Source organism: Prionailurus viverrinus, chromosome D4 (assembly GCF_022837055.1).
Source record: "Prionailurus viverrinus isolate Anna chromosome D4, UM_Priviv_1.0, whole genome shotgun sequence".
In the NCBI taxonomy this organism is placed as follows: Eukaryota; Metazoa; Chordata; class Mammalia; order Carnivora; family Felidae; genus Prionailurus; species Prionailurus viverrinus.
The window spans coordinates 87,149,290-87,173,355 of NC_062573.1; the positions used below are offsets into that span (position 1 = coordinate 87,149,290).

Sequence of the window (24,066 nt, forward strand, 5' to 3'; positions counted from 1 at the left end):
CTGTAGGCGGGGCTCCGTGGTGGGGGCGGGGCTCCTGGGAGGGCTGGGCGGAGCTCTGCAGCAGGGAGCAGGGCTGGGCGGGGCTCTGTCGGTCTGGTTGGGGTTCTGCGGCGGGGGGGGGGGGGCGAGAAGGGGCGTGGCTCTGTGGCTGGGGCGTGGCTGGAAGGGCGTGGCTCTGCGGCCGGGGCGTGGTGGGGGCGGGGCTCTGCGGCAGGGAGCTCGGCTGGGCGGGGCCTCACCAGGAAGAGGTGACGGTCCTGGGCAGTGCCATTCTTGGCAGACAGCTTCAGGATGTGGCCCTCCTTGATGAGCTCGTTGGCGGGGTTGACGATGTCCTCCTCGCCACCAAGTCGCTCATACACCTCCAACAGCTTGTGCATTTTCTCCTGTGACAGACACAGGGCTTAGGCCACCACATGGGCACAGGGACCAAAGGGCCCGTGGTGGCCACCCTGCAGGTGCGGCCCAGAACCAAGATGGGGCAGCAAGCATGCCGATGAAGAGGTGGGAGGGACACGCCAGGTGCCACTCAGGCTGGGCGTTAAAGAATGAAATGAAGTCGCCCCGCAGAGAACGACGAATAACAGCCACTAACACCACTGCGATGGGCCAGGCTGGGCTCCTCACGATACAGTTATCAGCTCAATTCCAGCACCGACCCTATGACGTAGGTGTCATTTTACCCCAGTTTAGACAAGGAAACTGAGGCATGGAGAAGTCAAGTGAGTTTCTGAAGGTGTTTCTGCTAGAGAACAGGGACTGGCCCTCTCATGACCTCTACGCTGCACCCCCGGTCCCTCTGTGGTCAGAGGAGGTATTTCCGGTGGCTGCAGCTTTTGCCCTGGACCGTCATCACTGCCTGTGGTAACCTTGCCTGGTTTCCTGTTCCTCTCAGACCACGTGGCCCAGGGCCGTCAAGACGCCAGACCTCTGCGGGCTGGAGGTCATCTTCGTCTGGCCTCAAGACTGCTTGGGTGGTCACATGGCCACGCGGGTTGTGATAGGAAAGGGTTGGCAACCTGTGGCCCCAGCTCTGAGCCGAGAGGCCATGGGCCCTGCCCTGCGCTGCCAGCACCAGGGCTGGAGCTGGGACCAAAGGAATGAATGCAGCAGAAGGCAGAGCTGAGCCTGCAGGAACCTCAACTCAGTGACACAGAGCCTGGACCTGCCAAGCCACAGCAACTGCTGCCCGGAGACCTGGCCAACCTCAGCCTGCACACCTCGGAAGCAGGCTCGTTTGGCTAGCCCTCTGTCTCTGGTACAAACACAGGTGGCAGGTGTGGGTGTAGGGGTAGAAGGGGGAGCCAGCATAGAGAGTAAGCAGGAGCAGGCAGGGCATGGCCAAAGGGCCTTGCATGTACTGGGGGGCTGGGCGTGTACCTGGCATGTACTGGGGGACTGGGCGTGCAACTGGTGTGTACTGAGGGGCTGTGTATATACGTGGCGTGTGGGAAAGCCGGTGTGCACCTTGGAGGCAGTAGCAGGCCAGAAGATTCTGAATAGAGAGTGACAAAACCGGTGCCCCATAGAAAGCTCTGAGCTGGAGAAGTGTGGATCAAAACTGGGGAGACTCTCAGGCTGGGAGAAGCCAGGGCAGTGGTCCAGGTTGAGCGGGGGTAGGGCCTGGTACAAGGGTGGAGAGGCTCCCATGAGCACACACTGATAATTCCCTAATGCCGTGCCCTGGGGTCAGACCAGGACCCCACACCACCCGCCACCCTGGCAAACAGAGACCTCACCAGACTAGGGGAGAGAACCGCTGCAGGTGTGCTACAGGTGGGGCAGGAGTCCACCAAGGAGGAGGCCTCGTCTACACCCCTCAGAGATGGAAACCTGTGGGCACTCCCCCAAACGTCCACAGGCTCCATGTTACTTGTGACCATGGAGTTCTCTTTGGCGTCCACCAGATTTAGCGGGGAGGCGGAAAGGGAAATTAGACAAAAAGGACCCAGGGTGAAATGTAACCTGTGTAGGTTGCGGTGGGCGCCCCACAGTGGGTCTGATCTCTGACTGATCTGTCCCTGGGGCCCCAGAGCAAACTGGGGACAGGCAGGTAAGGATTGGGGCTGGACTGCAACGCAGCACCCATGGGAACCAGCAGCTGCCTCTCCTTTCTCACAATGAGAGACGTGGGGTCGAACAAATATTTCACTCCTTTTCCTCCAAAAACAACAGGGCCCATGTGAAAATAAATTAGGTCTCAGGATTGGGAGACCCTAGGGCCAGCTGATGGCACAGGCTCACCCAGATGGCATCACAGGTGCAGTGCAGAGCTTATGGGGTTTCCCAGTGAGGCCAGGGATTTGGATTCTCCTGTGAACCGCCCCGATCTACAACGCTGGATGAGGACTTAGAAATTCTGCCCAGGCACTGTGCAGGCCAAACAAGGGACAGAGCCACCTGGGTCACAACAGGGCATGGGCTCCTCCTCCACCTCTAGGCTGTGTTTGGAGGTGATGAAGTTTGGCCACAACCCTGATGAGAGACCCCAGAGAGAACGATCTGCCTGCCATGTGCAGGCACACGAGAACGGGACAGAAGCCTGGGATAGAAGCTGCAGGTGCCTCCATCTGGGCTCTCCAGTGTTCAGACCTGCCACATACACATTGTTGTGTAAGCCCATCTGTGGGATTTTGTGACAGCAGCCTGTGCTAAGACAGAGCTTCAACAAGTGAATGAATGAATGAATGAATGGTGGGTCCTGTTCTGAGCACTCTACGTAGGGTGACTCATTTGATCCCACAACAGCCCAGTGAGACAGGTCCTGTCAGTGACCTCACTTTACATATGGGGAAACTGAGGCACAGGGCACTAGACAGCTTACCAACAACCCTAGAGTTAGTAAGGGGCTGGCCTGTAGAGCTCGTGGCAGAGGTGTGGGTGGTGTGCACGCTATGGGGCCCTCAGGCATCTGCCAGGATCCCCACACTCACCATTTTCCGGATGGCGGCGTTGGAGTGGTTGGCGGCAGTGGAGATGAGCTCTAGGGACCCTGAGGGAGGAAGACGTGGAGTCAGGCTGCGGGGTGCCTGCTGGCGCCACACACACATCCTGACCTCACCAGGTGCTGCCCTGCTCCTGCCCTTTCCCTGCTCGGGAAGGGTGGGGCCCTGCAGACACACTCCATTTTGTGGGGGTCTGCGGGGGGTCTGCCGGGGCCGGCACCCCACCCCCCCTGCTGCCACAGTTACTGCCTGTGGACCAGGAGCTGCCCATTCCTGGGGCCTGAGCTCGGCCAGCATCCAGCAGCCCTCTCCCCAGAACCGGTGTCCACCCCTCACAGTGCAGGGGGGGCAGATGGTTCTCTGTCCTCAAAGACTCAGTCCCTTCCCCAGCTGTGCTTGGGGGCACCTGGCTGTCTCCCCGGCTCTGTCCCGGTCTCTCTTCTCTCTCTTTGGCTTCCCAGCAGGGGCCCCGGCTCCCACTGCCCAGGAGCCTCACTTTCTGCATCCTTCCGGTCAGGGGCGTCTCCGGGGAGCCTCTTCAGATAGTCCTTGAGCAGCAGCTCGTAGCGGGGGACCCTCTGCACGGGCTCCAGCATATGGTGCTGCAGAGTCAGGTTCCCGCACACTTCCTGCTTCTGTGGGGGCGACAGACACACGCATGGACCCTGGGCCCTCATCCCTGCTTATGGTGCCACGGCACCTGCACCCTGCTGACTGCAGACCACATTTACAGCGGGGTAAACTGAGGCTTGGAGAGGCTGCACAATGGAGCAAGGGCCCAGACTCCCAGTGCTAGCTCCTTTAGACACGTCCTCACTGGAGTCCTTGCACCCAGACGGCTTCTTTCCCTCACTGGTAACTCCCCCACTCCATCAGGGGCTGGGCCTGCTCCCCTCCCAGACATCAGGAGTTCTCTGAGTGCTGCTGTGTGTTCTCATAGAAATGCAACCCTGCCTGCATGCAGGGGTGGGCTCTCAGGCCCTACCCTGCCCCTGCCCAGCAAGGCTCACAGGCTCCCTACCCCCTGACCCTCTGCTCCCACAGTGCCACCTCGGGTCCCCTCCTCTTGCTGCCCACCTCCTCTTCCTCGCAGATGAAGAGGAAGCACCCCTGTTGAGGCCCTGCTTGCCTCTTACAGAGTCCCCCTCGCCCCTGCCAGGGGAGGTGCACTGTCCACCCGCTGTTCCCCACCTGTCACCTGTGCCCACTCAAGGCCCACAACAGAACAGCTTCCAGCTCAAATGAGCTCTAAAGGCTTCACACACAACAGGCCTGGAGAAACACTGGCCTGCAACTGTCACGAACACGATCCTCCCGGCAGGGGTGGGGCGGGGGGGCGTTATCAGGAGTGAGGAGGAACCAGATGTTCACATAATCTCAAAGTATCTCCCTGCAGGAAACTTATTGGGACCACGGAGGGCACGTGCTTCCTGGGAAAGGAGACCATGGCACAACTCGCGCTCTAGCAGGTGGGCATACAGAACTGCTGCACCTGCACACTCCGCCCTCCTGATGGCCTGCTCGGGCCGACAGTGCCTGCCCCACCGCTGGGCCTCCAGGCCCTGCTGATGCAGGCGGCACAAGCTCCCAGTTCCTGCTGGTCACCAGGGGCTGGGGCTCAGCCACGGGCCCAGCCTGGGAGGCTGGAGGGGGTATTCCATGGAGACAGCTGGGGCGGATGTGGCTGCTGGGGGGAAGAAGGACTCGGCATCAGCACTGTCCTCTCTGGGGCGGGAGGGAAGCTGGGATGCAGGGAGATCTCGGACTCTACACTAGGAAATCACAGGTGACCTGACGGCTGCAGGATCTGGGAAAGATGCAGAGTGGAGTAAGGTGTGTGTGAATGCATGTGTACACACACACGTGTGTGTGTGTGTGTGTGTGTGTGTGTGTGTGTGTGGCATGTGCACACACATGCACTCTGTGGTGTCCAAGTGTGGCGCTCAGGGTAAACAGATGTTGGGACAAGCAGCTAACTATTCACAAAGATAACTGGATTCTTACCTCCTACCACAATCCTTTTGGAAACTATTCTGGAATAGCAACTCTAATTTTTTAAAATGAAGACATAACATAGTCGTGGGATGGGAAACGCATTTGTAAGCATTACTTTGAAGATTTCTTAAAGCGTTAATATACTAAAAAACTAGTGAAGGGGCACCTGCGTGGCTCAGTCAGTGGGGTGTGTGACTCCTGATTTCAGCTCAGGTCATGAACCCAAGGTTATAAGATTGAGCCCTACATTGGGCTGTGCTCCGACAGTGTGGAACCTGCTTGGGATTCTCTCTCCTCTCTCTGTCCCTCCCCTGCTCGTGCTCTCCCTCTCTCCCAAAACAGAATAAACATTAAAAAAAAAAAGAACTAGTAAACGTGAGTACTTAAAAACAAAAATTTTGTATGGCAAACAACATTCATAAAATTAAAAAATAAAAGGGGCGCCTGGGTGGCGCAGTCGGCTAAGCGTCCAACTTCAGCCAGGTCACGATCTCGCAGGTCTGTGAGTTCGAGCCCCGCGTCAGGCTCTGGGCTGATGGCTCAGAGCCTGGAGCCTGTTTCCGATTCTGTGTCTCCCTCTCTCTCTGCCCCTTGCCTGTTCATGCTCTGTCTCTCTCTGTCCCAAAAATAAATAAACGTTGAAAAAAAAATTTTTTTTTTTTTAAAAATTAAAAAATAAAAGATCAATGAGGAAAATAACTTGCAGGACACAGAAGATGTTCTTAACATATAAAAGCCTGGGGCGCCTGGGTGGCTCAGTCGGTTGAGCGTCTGACTTCGGCTCAGGTCATCCATCATCTCATGGTTCATGAGTTCGAGCCCTGCGTCGGGCTCTGTGCTGACAGCTCGGAGCCTGGAGCCTGCTTCGGATTCTGTGGCTCCCTCTCTGCCCCTCCCTACTTGTGCACGTGCGCATTTTCTCTCTCTCAAAAATAAACATTTAAAAAATTATACAATGAAAGAGAGAAAAAAATTCCATTAAAAAACATTAAAAATCTGAAAAATTGTTAAACAAAAAAAAAGTGACATAGAAGAGACTACTGCAGCAGAGACGTGACCGGGCGGCTTGCAGAAAGACAGAAGGAAGACCGATGCACATTTCCCTCCATGCCTGCGTGGCTGGTGAGTGGGAGACACGGGCACTGGACCCAGAATCTACCCAGTAACACATCGCACCACCTCTCTGAGGCATGCTTCCCTCCCGTGAGATGACAACCAGGTTTCACGTCCCGTGGTTACTGCGTAGAGCTTCTGGACACATCCTGCTGTTTCACTGAACTTCCCTGCGCCAGCACGCGACCCCACGCCATGCTGCACAGTCAGGCGGCTGCCCTACCTGTATGCCCTGGATGATCTCTTTGAACAGCGGTGAGCGCTGGGTCCAGGTGCTCACCAGCTCCACAGCACGGTCGAAGTTCTTGACGTACTCGCCGTACATCTTGAGGAACGGGGCCAGCTTCTGCAGGATGTCTCCAAGCCGGGGGTTCGTGTCCCTGTGTGGGGGAGACAGGCTGTCTGAGAAACAGCTTGGGCAAGGGGCCAGAGGTAGGACAGGGACTCACCAGGAATCTGTGGGCCAACAGCCCAGCTCCCAGCTCTGTGTGATGGTGGGCACACCGCTCACCCTCTCTGAGCCTTACTTCCACCCCGCCTCCCATATCCCACGGGCTGGGAAACAGCAGGCTACACAAGGTAAACAAGAGGATCGCATGGGCCCTTCGACAGTGCAGGCACAGGACCGCTGCTCCAGACCAGGGGTGCCAGCGGTGACGTGACCGCTCAAATGACAGGCACTCATCAAAGAGCATCCGTGAAACCCCATTTCAGCCGTTAGATGAGCAGATTTTAGGAACAAGGGGCCGAGCAGGCGCTGGCCTGAGAAGGAGAAGGAGTGCAGTGCTGAAAACGGCATGGACGGGGATTTGAAAATGAACTTCAAGAGGAAAAAGAGATCAACAGCCTTTGACCTTGGAACTGTGGGGAACTGATCCTAAAGAGATGATCAGAAAGCAAGTGCAGAGAGCCATCCACTGTGGCATCACTGGACCGTGCACCGGGGGACGTCGCTCAAAGGCTGGCCACCTGTGAAGGCAGGCGGGCAAGCCCCTGGGGAGTATCTGTGCACATGTGGTCTTTCTAGATCCTCAAGGAGAAAACCCACTTTTAAGCAAGTGTGGACCGCGGCCTGGGGACTGTATAACCCTCACTGCAGGTGGAGTACATCCTTACAAAGGACCGACCAACTGCCAGGGACCCTCCCTGACACCCGAGTCAAGGCTCCTGGCGTCTGTGCTCTCAGTGGCCTGGCTGCAGCTGGAGAGTGGGCTCTTGGGCGCCAGAGAAGGGAGGGAGCAGCAGAGGCCCCAGAGCGAAGCAGCAGCACCCGGAACCGGGGGGCGGGGAGTGGGGGGAGGCACATGCTGTGGAGAATGGCAAGTCTGGGGCCATGCCTCACGGCCAAGCTGACCCTCTGCTAAGAATGCCCAGAGGGGCAGAGGGACAGGACCGCCCCTCGGGGCAGCAGCAGAGGATCCAAGGGGCACTGCGAGGGGGAACATCTCAGTTTTTAAGGCCAAGGCGGAGTATACACGAGGAGGGAAATGAACCTGCCGGCACTGTTTACTCGATGTTTGAGATCCCATAAAGCCCTGAGTGGGTACTAAAGTCCCTTTGATTTGCAGGTGAGGCAGCCTAGATGTGGGGACACTGCATGGAAGGAGCCAGGCCCTCAGGTGCCTCCTTGTCTTTCAGGCACACAAACCACATTGAGAGGCCGCTTGGTCGTGAGAATTCCACAAAACCACCACGACAGAGTCGCCAGGGCCCCAGCCTCCACCAGCATTGAGGTCACGCTCCTGGGGAGATGCCCGCCCCCACTTCCGCGGGACCCGGGGCCACGCTCACCACTCCTCCGTGATCCGTGTCTGCAGTTCCGGCAGGAGGAACTGCCCGTGGAAACGATAGATCGAGGAGATGTTGGAGAAGATGCCTGTGGTGACTTCCGGAGGGATGCCTGCTTCCGCCAGCTGGGTGCAGAAAACCTGGGGTGCAGAGGCCCACAGAGCGGGCGCTGAGCGAGGGCTGCCACAGACAACATGACCGCATTTGCCCCCTGAGGCGTTTGGGAGAGGCTGCTGCTGCCCCTTTTCTTCATCAAACTGGCTCAAACTATGGTTTTACAGCGAGCAAACTTATGGCTGAGGAGTGTGGGTGAGGCAGACACAGTCTCCTGCTGATGGGGACAGGCCATCTTCCCTCCACCCACCTGCCACGGGACCTGGGAGGTCCCGATTTCCTTCCTCTGCTCCGTGAGCTACAGACAGAAGCAGCACCTAGCACGCTCTCTGAGTTCCCCAGGGGTTTATTTCCTGTGCCCATAAATCCTGTGCTGCTGTGGGGACAGGGAGGTGCCAGCCACTGTCCCGACACTTACGCAGAAAGATTTCCAGAGGCCATTCACGAGCTGAGACAACGCAACTGCCCGGCAGAAAGACCCCGAAGTGACAGGACAAGACCTCTGTCCCAGAGCCCCAGGCTCAGACAGCGAAAGGGAGGGGTCTCTGGACGAGACTCACATTCCAACCGTAAGGCCTAGCCAGCGCCATGAGATGGGGACTCTGCCTCTGCCACTGCGCACAGACACCCTCACATGCATGAAGAAGGGCCCGGCCGCGTGTGCTACCTGGTCCAATAGGTGCAGCCGCCTCACGTAGGTTTTCTCTGTGTGCAGGAGCTCCTGGGCGATGTGGAGCAGCTTCTGGGGCTCAGAGCACTGCAGAGAGAAGAGCATCAGCTCCCTGGGGAGGCGGCTCTGACGCTGGGTGACCAGGGGTCCCGGAGGGCCGGAGGAGACCGCCAGGCCTGGGACTTTTCGGGGAGGTTTCTGGGGAAGGCACAGCAGCTCCTGCCAATCCCCTCAGAGCCTCTGCAGCCCAGAGACAGCTCTGCCCTCCCGAGACCCTGGCCACAGAGCCGGTGGAGCAGCCACATCAAAGTATCCTGTGGCCTTTGTCAGCAAGATGGCAGACCAGAAAGGCGCTGAAATCAAAACCTGTAAACCAAGAATACTGTATCTAGAAAAGCTGTCCTTCAAAAATGAAGAAGAAATTAAAAAAGAGTGTCCCAAACAAACAAAAGGCGAGGAGTTCATTATCACCAGACCTGCTCTGTAAGAAATGCTAGAGAGTCATGCAGCTGTACAAAAATACAGGCGCTCTGGTAAGGAAAACACATGGACAGATAGAACCTGTATTATTGTAATTCTGGTGCATAAAATTTAAATGACAGAAACCATTAAAAACCTGGAAATATACACTAAAGGGTAAACAGTATATCAATGTATAATTCATGACATCAGTAATGGAGTGGGGAGGAGGGGCTGCTGTAAAGGAGTGGTTTTTGCAGTCAAAGTCAACTTGTTACCAGTTTAAAATAGAATGCTATAACTTACGGTGTTTTATGTAACTTCAATGGTAACCACAGAAAAAAATACCTACAGAATATACACAAAAGGAAATGAGTAGGGAATCAAAACATACCATTACAAAAATTCAATGAAAAATAAGGAAGGCAGTAGGAAAGGGACAAAAAATCCACAAGACATGTAGAAAACAATGATCAAAATGGCAATGGTTAAGTCCTTCCCAATCAGTAATTACTTTAAATGTAAATGGATTAAACTCCCCAATCAAAAGACATGGACTGGATGGATGGATTAAAAAAATACTATCCAAGTAACTACTTGCTGTCCACAAGACACTCACTCTCGATTTAAGGACAGACGTAGGCTAAAAGTGAGAAGGATGGAAAAGATACTCCATGCACATAGAGACAAAGAGAGAGCAGGGGTGGGCACACTAATATCAGACAAAACAGACTTTAAAGAAAAAAGACAAGACAGAACTTCTGTTACAAGACAGAACAAGGGACAGGATATAATGATAAAAGGATCAATGTAGACACAACCACAAATGTTTATGCAGCAAGCCTCATAGCTCCTGAATATAGGAAGCAAACTTGACAGAACTGAAGGGCGACACGGCAACACAGAGATGGTAGGAGCCTTGTGTACCACATTTTCCTACTGGACCTGCAGACAGAGTCCCAGTGAGGAAACAAAGGCTATGAACAACACAGTAGACCAACCCGCCAAGCAGACATACACAGAACCCTCCACTCAAATCAACAACCTAACTTTACGCCTCAAGAGATGAGAAAAAGAACACACTAAACCCAAAGTAGTCAGAAGGAAGGAAATAATAGAGATTAGATCAGAGATAAATGGAACACAGAATAGAAAAACAATGGAAAAAATCAACAAGACTAAGGGTTGTTTTTTGCAAAGGTCAACAAAATTGACAAACTCTTAGCTAAATTACTAAGAAATAAAGAGAGAAGACTCAAATCACTAATATCAGAAATAAAAGAGAAAACATTACAACTGATGTCACAGAAATAAAAAGGATCACAAGAGATTGGTATTAACATTTATACTCCAACAAACTGGACATCCTACAAGAATGGATAAATTCCTAGAAACACATCAAGACTGAGTCATGAAGAAATAGGAAATCTGAATAGACCAACAATGAGTAAGTAGATTGGCTAAGAAATAAAAAACTTCCCAAAAAAGAAAAGCCCAGGACCAGATGATTTCATTGGAAAATTAATACCAGTCTTTCTCAAATGCTTCCAAAGAATTGAAGAGGAGAGAACAGGTGTGCCTGGGGGGCTCAGTCTGCTAAGCATCTGACTCTGGATTTCGACTCAGGTCATAATCTTGCAGTTCATGGGATCCAGCCCTGCGTGGGACTCTGTGGCGACATCAAGGGTCCTGCTTGTGATTCGCGCTCCCTCCACCCTCTCTGCCCCTCCCCCAATTGTGTGTGTGTGTGCGCTCTCTCTCTCTCTCTCCCCATCCCCCCAAATAAAATAAAAACTTAAAAAAAAAATAAAGAGGAGAGAACATAGCTGAGCTCTGTGAGGCCAGCATTACCCTGATACCAAGGCCACTCAAAGACTTTATAAGGAGGCTACAGAGCAACCTCCCTAAAGGACACTGATGCGCAAGTCCTCAACAGAACAGTAGCAAATTTCATTCAACACTACCTAAAAGGATCATATGCCATGACCAAGAGAGATTTATTCTGGGATGCCAGAGTGCTTCCATCCATCAACATTCAACACACAACATTCACAGAATGAAAAACCCCACCTGATCATCTTAATTGACACAGAAGAAGCATTTGATAAAATGCAATACCCTTTGTGATAAAAGCAACATACTATGAATAAACGGGGACTTCCTCCACATAATAAAGGCTGACTTGATGTGTGTGACACTCCCACATCAGCATGCCCTCACTCTACCTGGGTGGGGGGACGTGAGGCACAGGGTCCCAGGGCTCTGGTCCAGTGCCTCACACCAAGGATGGGCCAGTGTGTGATGTTCTAACCAGACACCCAGGATGGAGAAGGCAGACAAACCCAGAAGGGTTGGCATCTCCGTATTAGAGACACGAAGACCTGGGCCTTCTCCAGCAAGCCCCTGGCCCCGGGCACACCCCCAGAGCCCGTATGGGCAGGATGGGACAAGCCTGGGGTCTGCACCTGCTCCCAGCACCCCAGACACACCTTGAGAGCCACAGGTGGTGTGGTCCTTAGTAACCACATCATTTATTTTCTGCATTTAATTTTTTTAAACATTTTATTTATTTCTGACATAGAAAGAGACGTCGCATGCACGAGTGGGGGAGGGGCAGAGAAGGAAGGGGACAGAGAACTGAAGGAGAGCCCCACGTGGGGCTCAAACTCCCAAATGGTGAGATCGTGACCTGAGACGAAGTGAGACACCCAGATGCCCCTATTTTCTGTATTTCAGGTGTTTGGACATCTTGGGACCTTGCTGACCCCACAGCAAGGGCCCCTCCCAGGTCTGGCTGTTTCTTGCAGATATAAAGGACCCACGTGCAATCGTGTCTTTCACATGCAAGCCAGGCCACGCTGATCCAGACATCTGGGAACACGTCTGTGCCCAGGGCACACTAAGGTCATTCAAGTTGGCCAATCCAAACTTGCTCACCCTGCTTCTCCCGTTCCTTCCCACAGAAACCACAATGTGTACTTGCCACAATTTTCACCCCCTCTGCCTCTTGACCCACTCTGGTCCTGCCCGTGTGGCCCCGTGGCCCGGCCTGCTCCTCTTCTTGGGAACTCTAAGTAACAAACCATCCGTTTTTAAGTAAGCTCCACGCTCAACGTGGGGCCTGACGCACAACCTGGACATCAAGACTCACGTGCTCTACTGGCCGAGCCAGCCAGACTCCCCACCATCTTTTTCAACGGCTGCCGCCTCCTGATGGGTTGGCATTACCACACCCGAACAGTAACAAAACCAGATTAAACCACAGCTCCCGCCTGCCCCCGAAAAGTTGGCTCACAACAGCGAGGGCGCGTGGTGACCCCTCACCCTCCAGGCCTGTCTTCTGTCTCGGTCACGTTAGCCAGTAGGCTCTCCACCGGGGCCAGCAGGCTGGGGGTCCCCTCCACCGGGGCCACAAGGTCGGGGGTCACCTCAACCAGGGGTCACCTGGGCTTCTCGTAGGACCCGGTCGCTTGTGCCACCCTCCCCACGCACAGGCGTCTCTCAGAGCCAAGGGCCCCCTGCTTCATCTCCCCATCCCCACACGTCCCCGCACGGCGCCCAGAGCCCGAGATGCTGACAGGACACAGGTGGGTCTGTCACAGCACACCCGCCATGTTGTGGGCATATCTCCTTCCCGGAGCATCTGCACAGGGCTCGGCTCCTGTGCCCAGGCTCTCCTCCCGCCCCTGCCATGCTCCACGGTGACCTTGGGGCTCCCCATTCCTAGCACAGGGGACACTCATGCTGCCTTCCTCACAGGGGCTCTGCCAGGCGGGCAGCCAGTCCTGGTGAAGGGTGTGGTGGTGGTTCCATCAGCACCGTCACGGCCACCGGGGTGGGGTCCCCGTGCCACCGTGTGGACATGTTAACCTAGGCTCGATAGTGAGGTTGCCGCCTGAGGTGTTGGGGCCCCTGCCCTGCCCACTGACCTGTTGCAGGGCCTGTCTGAGCGTGCTGACGTGCAGCCACTACTGGAACCAGGCGGGAGCGATGCCACCGTGACCCTCAAGACCCTTCAGAAGACCCCTGCTGCCTGGAGGTGGGGTGGCCTACCTTGGCTGTGTCCGCACGGGCCCCCGGCGGGCTGTTCTCAGTGTCTGGCTCCTCACCGCTACCTTCGCCCACATCATCGCTGTCGGCCTCCTCCCGCAGGGCCCCACCTTCTGGGGCTGCCTCTGGGTGTAGCCCCGGGACCATGGGGCCCAGGCCGGCCTCACCACCCTCCTCACAGGGAAAGTGCTCGCCGGCCACGCTGCAGGATGGACTGTCGATCCCACTGTCGCGATTAGGGATCTTAGCGCTACCACTGGGGTCCCCCGCGGGGCCTGCATCCGGGGGCCTGTCCCCTGCGGTCGGGCTGCCGGGACTCCCGGGGTCAGGGTCCTTGCGGGGGGCTCTGGGCCCAAGGGGCAGTGCTTGGAACTTCCCTGGGGCTGCCCTTGGCAGCCCCGGGGAAGAGCAGTCAGGCCCGATGTTCGGCTCCTCCAGGGCAGCAGCAGGGGTCGGGGCTGTTGAAGACCCCTCTCCTGACTCCATCCTCAAAGCTGAGCTCTGTGGGGGACCAGCCAGGGGCTTCCTGTGGGAGGAAATCAGCAGGGTCAGTGCCAGCCAGGCATGGACCAGTCCATGGGCACAGGCATGTCCCCCCAGAGAAGGGAGGAGGTGGGAGGGGACTGAGTGTGGAGTGAACAGCCCACACAGCTCCAGGTAGGCCCTATCCAGACAGACTTTTAGAGAATACCAAATGGAAAACATTTTATTTTTAAAATAAAATTTTTTTACATCAAAAAAAAAAAGGAAGGAGAAGAGACACAGAGGGAAAGAAGAAGAAAGGAGGGGAGGAAGGAAAGGAGAGAAGGAGGGAGAGAAGGAAGAGTGGAGGGAGGAGGGAGGGAAGGGGGAAGGGAAGAAGAAAAGGAGAAAAGGGAAGAGGGAGGGAAGGGAGGAGGGAGGGAAGGGAGGAGGGAGAGAAGGGAGGAGGGAAGGGAGGAGGGAGGGAAGGGAGGAGGGAGGGAAGGGAGGAGGGAGGGAAGGGAGGAGGGAGGGAAGGGAGGAGGGAAGGGAGGAGGGAGGGAAGGGAGGAGGGAGGGAAGGGAGGAGGGAGACAAGGGAGGAGGGAGGGAAGGGAGGAGGGAAGGGAGGAGGGAGACAAGGGAGGAGGGAGGGAAGGGAGGAGGGAGACAAGGGAGGAGGGAGGGAAGGGAGGAGGGAAGGGAGGAGGGAGACAAGGGAGGAGGGAGGGAAGGGAGGAGGGAGACAAGGGAGGAGGGAAGGGAGGAGGGAGGGAAGGGAGGAGGGAGGGAAGGGAGGAGGGAGAGAAGGAGTGCCGCAGTGTGAAGCCAGCCACTGCTCCATACATTTAAACTATGTGCACAAAAGTCACGGTCATGAGGTCACCAGCAGTCTGCGAGGTGCTCTGGCTTCTGGGTGCTGTGTACCCCATGATGTAGTTCTGAGGGGACCCTCCTTGGCATCACTGGGGCTGCGTGTCTGACAGGTGATCAGGCACCTTCCACAGACCCGGGGCCAAGGAGGCCAGGGCTTTGCCCCAGATTCCTCGCCCCCCCCCCTCCCCCGCGCCCACCAGAGCACCCTGGAGCTACTTCCTGCTTTCACCTCCCACCTCTCCTGAAGGAGAGGGAGTCAGGTGCCAGTCTGGGAGGGTGGGGCTGGGCCAGGGGAGATGACATTCCCCAAACCTTCCTCATGCCCCACTTACCTGGCCCCAGGTTCCCAGTGAGGGCTCCGCACCTGGCTCCTTGCTGGCTGCACTCCTTCCGGGTCACGGTCGGCGGCTCAGGCCAGAAGCCGGCGTGAGAGGGACTGGCCGAAAGTCTCCTTCCTGCCCATCACGTTAGAAGTGGGGGTCCTGAAACAACACGGTGGGAGAGGGAGCATGAAACCGCGGCTCCCCCGATGCCAGGATGCCAGGCCGGCTCCAAAGGCAGCGGGTGTAAGGGCAGCTTCACCACCCCGCCCAGCACGGCCAACCCTCCAACAGGCGGAGGGAGGACAGGGGCGCCTCGAGGGCCAGGACTGACGCCTCGGAGTCAGGGTCGCACCCGGTGTGCAGAGAGCCGGCGGGCACCCTCCCAACACCCCCAGACGCGGCGCCCAGGGCTCACGCCCACAGTCAGCCCAGCGGCCAGCAAGCAGTTTCTGCACCCCCTCCCCTCCTCCCCCGAGAGACTAGGCTAAAGACCCACCGGTGGAGACGCAGCTCCCTCTGGCTCTCACACAAAACCCAACAGGCATCCAGGGCCTGGCCCTCCCCTCCGCGGCGCTTCAGGGCAGGAAGACCTCAGGGCAAAGTCCTGAGGCACCAGCTCTGCCTAAGGCACCTGCCACCTGCGTAGCTGGCTTCCGTGTGGTGGGACTGCTCCCGAGCGGACCTTTCCCTAAGGGACACCAGGCCACAGCAGGGACGCACACCCTGGCTGCCACGCTCCGGATCGCTTGATGTAGTTGGGGGGTGGGGGGGTGGGGGGGTGGGGGGGGGGGGTGGGGGGTGGGGAAATACCAAGATTTCCAGCCTGCGTTGTGCTCGCCGTTCGGAGACAAACTCAGGTTCCAGCAGACACTCAGGACAGAGCCCTGCCAACGCGTGGCTGGAATGCGGGCGGCAGGCTAGGCCTCCCTGTGTCCAGCGGGTCGTCCCGCACCAGGTGCAGCCTCCGCAACCCCACCTCAGGCTGTCCTGCCTCTGGTCGGGGTGGAGAGACAGCCTCCACCGGGCGGCAGAGCACAGCGCCCCCAGCAGGTGGGAACCGGCACTGCGTGCAGTCACCCAGCGGGACAGGGACCTGGGTGACAGTCCAGGAGAAGAGGAGGTGGTGGTCACCAGGCAGAGCGCTGGAAGGAGAGCCCGTCAGGGAGCAGAGCGCTGCAGGGCCCCCAAGGATGGCTCAGAGCACGCGAGAGGGCGCCACGAGACCGAGGAGGAGCCGCTGGAGGGCATGGCACGGGTGCGGGCTGGGCCATGCGGTCCCCACGGGGAGCCCTGCTCAGGTCCCAGGAAGCCCCCATTTACACGCAGCGTCACTGCGTCCCTGAACAACGTTCACAACCGGTGATGAGAGCACAGACCAGGGAAGCTGCGGGCGCACGTCCTACTCCGTGCACAAGGTCAGCGGAGAGGGGGGCGCGCACGACTGTCTTCCAGGAGCGGATCCGCTGTGGGCAACAGAAACCATCCCGACCGAATCACAGAGATAGCGGGATGTGGAAAAACCCAGCGGCACAGTGTGCATGTACCTGCACTCCCCGTGTATATAACTGCAGGCCAAAAAAAGGGATTGAGCAGGAAATGCTTGAGGAAATCATGGCCAAAGTGTTTCCTGATTTAATAGAAGCTGTAAATCCACGGATCTAAGCAGCTCCGTCGACGCCAAGCACAAGAAAAGCGTGCACTTAAACATTTTTCCACAGAGAAAACTCTAGGCTTACAGAGCCTCTCTGGTGAATTCTGTCCAACATTAAGGAAGAAATGATATCAACTCAACACAAAGCTTTCCAGAACACCGAGGGAAAGAGAACGCCTGCCAACTGCACGGATGGCTCTGGAAACACCGTGCAGGGTGGAAGCAGATGGACACGAGGGAAGGTCCTCATCTGCTGCTCCATCTACAGAGTTCCGGGAGACGCACGCTACCCTGCGGTCTGGGATGCCGGGCGGCTCATTGTTGTGACCGGGGAGACCGATTCACAGGTACGGACGCGTGTGGAAACATCAGGTTGTGCGCTTTGAACACGGGCAGTTCCCTGTGTCGGTTACACCGCCCAGATGGTGATGCCTCTGACTTGCTCCAGCTCGGCAAGTCAATGTCCCCAAGTGCCATTTTCCTTATTCCAGGAGGGACGGAGAGTCAGCCAGAGCACAGGGCCAGGCCCGTGGCCTAGGGAGGCTCCGGCAGCACTGGTGCCCACCTGGGCATTCCCTTCCGGGGGAGTGGGCTGCATTCTTCCCCCAGAGGCCCTTGGGCCACGAAGGCCCTTCTTCCAAGGGCAGTGGCAGGAAGCAGCTCAGCCAGACAGGAAAGCCCAAGGCTCAACATCAACGCGTCCTTCAGGGAACGCAGAGCACCGCCCCCCACTCTGACTCGGGAAGCCCTGGGATGCAGCCCACGACCTTGCTCACCTCAGGACTGGTCTCCCCGCTGCCTTGTTGAGGCCAAGGTCAGGGAAGGCCAGCCCAGGTGCCGCCCGCCTTCCACGCTGCTCAGGGGACCAGACGGCTTCGGGGAGGGAACACACGTGTACACACACACACGCATGCTTCCACAACACGTGCACACACACACACACACCACATGCCAGAAGCTGTGCCGAGCACTTCTGCACACCTGCTCAGTCACAGTCACCAGTCACCAAGGTGGGTGATGCTCTGGGTCTCAGACAAGCAGCACCTGGGAGCCTCTATCCAGACACGCCGCTCTGAACCCCGGATTGGGCTCTGGGCTCATTCTGACATGTCCAGGGCCTGGGGGGGGGGCGGGGGGTGTCACCACGGGAGGTGACACATCTCTAGCAGGCCCTGGCTCTCCCCTTAGAAGCCCCGAGTCCCCCCAGCTGAGTGAGGCTGGCTCCTGCACCTATGCAGGACTCAGCCAGGGTCCAGGGCCCCTGACAGCCAAGATTGCCACTACCCAGCAGAGAAGGCGCCAACACTGGGGCTGGGGGAGGTTTGGGCAATGTGGAAGTACGGACAGATCAAATGTCCCCCTCTCTGCAGGGTGCTGGGGACCATTTAAGTGTCTCCACCACGGCAGCCAGCAGACGGGGCGGCATGAACGCTGTCGTCCCGGGCCTGGGGCCCTAGTACTGCCCGAGACAGGCAGGGACGGTCCTGCAGATGGACCACAGGGCCGCCCGCTGCTTAGTTTCCCCTGTGGCGAGGTCTGCTCCTCAGGAGCAGCACAGGAACCCCTGCTGGAACCACCACCATCTCTGTCTCTTGCCGTCTGGCACCTGGCACCCTGTCAAATAGCAGCCGCCAGAGGCGTGAGCCAGAGAAGCCTCTGGAACTGTCCCAGCCCTGACTGGCCCCAGAGAAACCCTGAGTGAGAGCCACCTGGCAGCACCCTGCCAGCCCCAAAACTATGCGAGATATTCAGTGGGGCTGCTCTCTCCCCCACCAAGCTCAAGTGGTTGGTCACCTGCAGCAGGTGACCCGAACGAGACTGAAAATACCATGGGGCGGCACCAGGAACCTCTGTGCCACCACACCTGCACGCGGGTCCAGGCGGGGAGACATGGCTGCAGAACCCACGAGCTGCCAGTGAGAGAGGCCCGTGACCCGGGGGTGCTCCGCTCCAGGTCAGGCACTTGTGTTGGGGCCTCAGCCTGCGGTCTCCGTCCCGTCTGCTGAGCACACGCAGGCCCTGGCACGCGTCTGGGGTCAGTGGGATCTTGGAGGCGGGCGGGGCCACCAGGGCAAGCTGAGCACAGAGGAAAGGAGACAGATCGACACGGTGCTGTCCCTGCCTGCTGGGATGCCCACACCAGCTTACATCCTGACTCAAAGTTCCTGCACTTTTGCAAATGGTTTGATGCATCCTTTCCAGAAAACTTAGAAGTTGTGGGAAAACAGAAAGGAAGTTAGAGCTCCCTGTCACCCTAGCACTGGGATGCTCGTGTGGGCAGCCGCCTGGGGACTGGATGGTCCCAACAGGGTCCTGGGTGGGCTGCAGCCTTTCTTAGAGACATGCTTTTGTTTCAATGCCGATTCCAACACGAATGCGTCTTGTCCTCAAGAATGCTTTCCTCCCAGAAGAACTGAAAGCAGAGACTTGAACGAGTACTTGCACACCCATGTTCACAACAGCAGTATTCACAAGAGTCAAAAAGGAGAAGCAACCCAAGTGGTCACGGGGGATGATAAACAGCACATGGTGGGGCTGTGTGACAGAACATAACTTGCCAGCAAGAGGAGACAGACCTTGACACCTGCTACCTCACGGATGGGCCTTGAGGACATGATGCTGAGGGCGGTGAGCCCGTCACAGAAGGACATGCCCCGTGTGATTCCACCCACGCAAGGTCCCTGGGGTCGTCAAATCACAGAGACAGAACATGGATGGTGGACCCCGGGGCCGGAGGCAGTGGTGGTGGGGCCAGGGCAGTTCGTGTTTCTAAGTCTCAGTTTGGATGAAAATGTTCTGGACGATGGATGGTGGGGATGGTTGGAGAAAGATGTGAATACACTTAATGCCACTGAACCAGACCTTTAGAGTGGCTTGGATGGCAAACTTTATGTCAGCTGTATTTTACCACACACACACACACACACACACACACACACACACAGTTTTTTAAAAAAGGTGTGTTTTGGAAAATCCTATCAGAAGTTGTATGAACCAGAGTCGAGACAACAGTGATTCAAAAGCACCTAAAACCTACTCCCCCGCTGTGCCTTGGCCTTTTCTCCACACCCCGGAAGCCCCTCGGCCCGTGGGGACACGCGGTTGTGGTGAGAGCTTGGCCCAGAGCCAGCTGCCTGAAAACCTGTTGACCTGCTGCTGCTAAGCCACTGCTCTGCTGCTCTGCCCCCCGCCCCCCGACCTGGTCCTGGGGCTCGAACAGACGGGGGGATGGGGACTGTGACACAGACCTGGGGGGAATCCTGACAGACCTGGGGGGGGGGCACACTTGGTAATGGCTGACACAAATGGGGAGGGGGGACGCTGACACAGACCCGGGGTTGAGTGGGGGAGTGTGGACCTGATGGACGCACAGCACAGGAAGGACGCACAGCACGCAGGTGTACGGTAAGCGCACAGGACGCTCGGCACAAGGTGCGCACCGCAAGCTGCTGAATGGCCCGGGGGACGCATGCGCACAGAATGCACAGCATGCGGGGCGCACGCGCAAGGATGCACAGCATGAGAGGTGCGCGGCACGCAGGTGTGTGACACACGCACGAGACGCACGGGACGCTGATAACGCAGCGCGCGAGACGCATGCGCACAGAACGCACGGCTCGCAGGACGCACGCGCATGGGACGCACGATACGCGGGGCACCTGGCACAGGGGACCCACATGCCCAGAACGCACGTTACCCAGGACGCACAGCATGCGTGACACCCGGCACGCAGGTGTACGGCATGTGCAAGGGACGCATGGCACGCAGGACAAACTGCCTGTGGGACGCACAGCACGGTGCACGCAGGTGCACGGCGCACGCCCAAGACACACGGCACTCAGGACAAACGGCCTGTGGGACCCACGCCACGCAGGTGTACGGCACTCGCATGGGACGCACAGCACGCGGGTCTGGCTGTGCCTGCAAAACCGACCACCTCCGCTGCCTCTACTTACTGTTTCCTTTTCCTTCCTATTTTGTTTTCCCCTTGAACTTTCTGTATACGCGCGTACTTCTGTTTCCTGCTGTTGGTATTCACCGTCACTGCACGCTGCAGCCCTTGCCAGCCATCACACAGCTGCAGGGAGAAGGCCCGGCGTTCCCACCGGTGTGTAGGCCCATGCGGGCGCCGGGCTGTGTGGCAGGGTTGCGTGCTGGGGGTGGGCCACCAACTTCTGGTGCTGCACTGAGCCACCTGCTTCTGGGGTATGTGTGGCCCTACCTTTCATTATATCTGAAATTTTCACTAAAACATCTAGTGAAACAGGCAGACGTGCACATTCCCAAAGCTATCTCACGGAAACCCTGCCCCGCGCTCCCAAGAGCCACCCTGTGTGCGTGCACCCCGGTCCCACCCGGGTCCACACCGCCCTGGGGAGGCCTCCCCACGAATCCCCACCTGCGGTCACTGTCCCTGCTGCCCCGGTGGAGCCCTCCCCATGACAACAGGTCTCTGTGCAGTGAGTGACCTGCCAGGTAATTGTGGGAAAGGGACATCAGGCAGCGTATTCACCTTCCCAAACCCGCTCACTTGGGTGAGCCAGAGTGCCATGTCCTGGGCGCCCACGGCTTCATTCATGTGGGCCCGTCAGAGCCTGCAGAGCACTCCGGAAAGGTCAGTCACCATCCACCTGACTGGACACCTACACGACCAATCATCACCATCATATGCGAGACCTCAGATAAGGAACATATCCCAGCCAGAGGGAACAGCATCCCAGAGAGGGAACAACACCCCAGCCAGAGGGAACAGCATCCCAGAGAGGGAACAACACCCCAGCCAGAGGGAACAGCATCTCAGAGAGGGAACAGCACCCCAGCCAGAGGGAACAGCATCTCAGAGAGGGAACAGCACCCCAGCCAGAGGGAATGGCATCTCAGAGAGCGAACAGCACCACAGCCAGAGGGAATGGCGTCTCAGAGAGGGAACAGCACCCCAGCCAGAGGGAATGGCGTCTCAGAGAGTGAACAGCAACCCAGATAGAGGGAACAGTGTCCCAGCCAGAGGGAACAGCATCCCAGAGAGGAAATAGCATCCCAGACAGAGGGTATAGCATCCCAGACAGAAGGAATAGCATCCCAGACAGAGGGAACAGCGTCTCAGAGAGGGAAGAGTGTCTCAGAGAGAGGGTACAGTGTCCCAGAGAGAGAGAACAGCACCCCAGCCAGAGGGAACATCCCAGAGATGGAACAGCATCTGAGAGAGAGGGACCAGTGTCCCAGCCAAAGGGAACAGCGTCCCAGAGAGAGGGAACAGAGTCCCAGACAGAAGGAACAGCACCCCAGCCAGAGGGAACAGCGTCCCAGCGAGAGGGAGCAGCATCCCAGAGAGAGGGAGCAGTGTTCCAGAGACAGGGAACAGCGTCCCAGCCAGAGGGAACAGCATCCCAGAGAGAGGGAGCAGTGTTCCAGAGAGAGGGAACAGCGTCCCAGCCAGAGGGAACAGCATCCCAGCCAGAGGGAACAGCGTCCCTGATGGAAGAAACAGGGCAAACGAGCATCAACCTGGCCATTCAGAGAACCAGGTCATGCGCCTGGAGATGGAGGAGGTAGAATCTTAGGGCTGCAGACAGAATGGGTCTCCCAGCTGTGGGCAGCTAGGGGGCTGTGCAGGTGGGTGACGCCCCATTCAAGGCTGGGCTTCACATCTGTCCTACGGTTTGACTTCCATATTCACCTCCTTTACTGAGGTGCCTCACTTTCGTCATGTGTCAGTGGAAATCCTCAGAATCCACCTGGGGCAGGTGCTCCCAGCACTGGGCCAGCAGGTGCACCACTGTCACCGTTCTGAGTCCAAGGACAGCCCCAATCCTGGGATCTTGAGGGGCTCAGGGCAGCAATGATCCGTGTGTCCTCAGAGCCTCGTTTAACCCGTCTGAGCTCCGGCCTCAGCAGACCAACTGAGGTTCAGGCCTCTGCGTGTCAGGGCATATGGGCCCATCCAGTTTCGGAGGCCCCTGAACTGTAGGAGGTGCTGGGCTTTGTGGGGAGACGGACATCAGCCCTGAGGAGGGGAACCAGGGCCCTCAACATCCTGCAAACACCCAGCTGGAGACAAACCACTTCCTCCCTGCGCACCCGGCCCCACCCGGCTAAGCTGTCAGGCTCCGAAGGTTTGAGTTGGGCCCAAGGCCGAGGCCCAAAGCTCCCTGTTTCCTCTCCTGCCCAAGTGGCTGAGTAGTCAGCCAGTCGACTGCAAGCCCAGAGGGCCCCGGGAGTTGGGTGCTCAGGGCGCAGCTGTGCCCCTGGACACACTCCTGCTCTGCACAAACACACTGGCGTCTGGCTCCACCCACAGCCACCTGTGGTGTGCCCCCACCCAGGAGTCAGCCGTGTGGGGTTCCCAGGGGGTCCTCCTCCCCAGTAGGGCCGCCACAGCCAAGCCCTGTCAGCATCTAAATTGCAGGTTGCAGAACCTTCCAGAGCCACATTTTGTGGGAAGGCCTACCCGCCCGGGGACTGTGTCTGGGACCACCCACCCCTCCTAAGCCCAGGCAAGGGAAGACCAGCACTGGCCAGGGCCTCAGGGACAAATGTGCAGGCCGGACCCACGGAGGGGGGCGGTCACCCTGAGCCAGGTCGGGCTCAGACCCCGGCCCCTCCCGGGCTCCGTTCACCTCAGCCAGTCTGAGCAGCCCCAGACGATGCCGAGTGCTGTCCTGGCAAACGGCGTGCTTGCCGCTGGATGCGGCCCATAGCACCCTGGTTCTTCACAAACAGGCCCCCAGGAGGCAGAGGAGTGCGCACGACACGCTGCTCACGCACCACCACACGGTTCCTGCCTTGGAGCCACCGACCCCAAACGGCCCCTGCTCTGAACACCCTTGTCCCCAGGAGTGCCCTGTGCAGCACCAGCACAGGCTGCGGGGGCCGGCGAAGACCCCGGAGCTGGAACCACTCACCTGCTCTCCGTGGGAGTGTGTGCTTCTGTCCGGGGCGGACCTCAGGCAGCAGCGAACACAACTTCCTTTTGCTAGTTTTGCAATACAGGTCACCAAAGACGTTGCCTTTGCATTTCCGCGTCGTCACACGCCCAAGCTCACTGGTTCCCCAGCTGCCTCTTCTGTGAAAGTACAGCCTGAACCGGCTGGAGAGCTGTCCAGGCCCTGCCAAGCCTCTGCACCGTGGCTTGTGGTGGCTTCACAGTGCCCTGAACTGTTCTGGGCACGGACGTGGCGGAGGCCCCAGACTTCCTGCCTCCAGCTCGCCTTGTGGGCTTTTCTGCACAGATCTGCAAGCACACGATCTTGGGGTGTCCAACAGACATGAGCAGTGGGGTCCCCTAGCTGAGAGGAGGGGCCGACAGACCATCAGAGGAACGGTGAAAAGGGCCCACCCTACCCACGACACTCCGTGACCTCGGGGAGTAAATACTTGAGACGTGGAGTCCTAGAGCTCGGGCCACGAGTTCTGCCCGCCATCCAATGGTGGCTTCTTCATCCCGCCATGATGCTCCTTTAGAGACAAAGTGATTCTTTGAACCTTGATGTCCTCGTTGCTGGCCAGGGGTCACTGTGGAGCCCCCCGGGGCAGCACTGCACACACAGGCAACGTGTGAGGGTGAGGAAATGAGCAAAGGGGCAGCTAACGGGGTTCTCTGGCCCACGAAGACCTGCCTCGT

The 24,066-nt window shown here is 57.8% G+C and overlaps 1 protein-coding gene across 5 annotated transcripts in view; it reads right to left on the reverse strand.

The window, feature by feature from the left end:
• FGD3 (FYVE, RhoGEF and PH domain containing 3) overlaps positions 1-23,490 on the reverse strand; it is a 41,267-nt gene extending 17,777 nt beyond the window's left edge. The window contains exons 1-9 of one of the 5 annotated variants that reach the window (XM_047830052.1): positions 23,348-23,490; positions 14,836-14,953; positions 13,138-13,660; positions 8,623-8,712; positions 7,845-7,981; positions 6,277-6,433; positions 3,442-3,580; positions 2,934-2,992; positions 240-386 (exon numbers count right to left, since the gene is read on the reverse strand). In XM_047830052.1, coding sequence (XP_047686008.1) covers positions 240-386; positions 2,934-2,992; positions 3,442-3,580; positions 6,277-6,433; positions 7,845-7,981; positions 8,623-8,712; positions 13,138-13,620 — 1,212 coding nt within the window. In that variant the 5' untranslated portion in view covers positions 13,621-13,660; positions 14,836-14,953; positions 23,348-23,490. Of the gene's footprint in view, positions 1-239; positions 387-2,933; positions 2,993-3,441; positions 3,581-6,276; positions 6,434-7,844; positions 7,982-8,622; positions 8,713-13,137; positions 13,661-14,803; positions 14,954-15,290; positions 15,313-15,604; positions 15,739-22,122; positions 22,307-23,347 lie in introns of those variants that run through there. The other 4 variants (XM_047830047.1, XM_047830051.1, XM_047830049.1 and 1 more) reach the window with 4 other exon arrangements.
• Between the last annotated feature and the right edge of the window lie 576 nt (positions 23,491-24,066).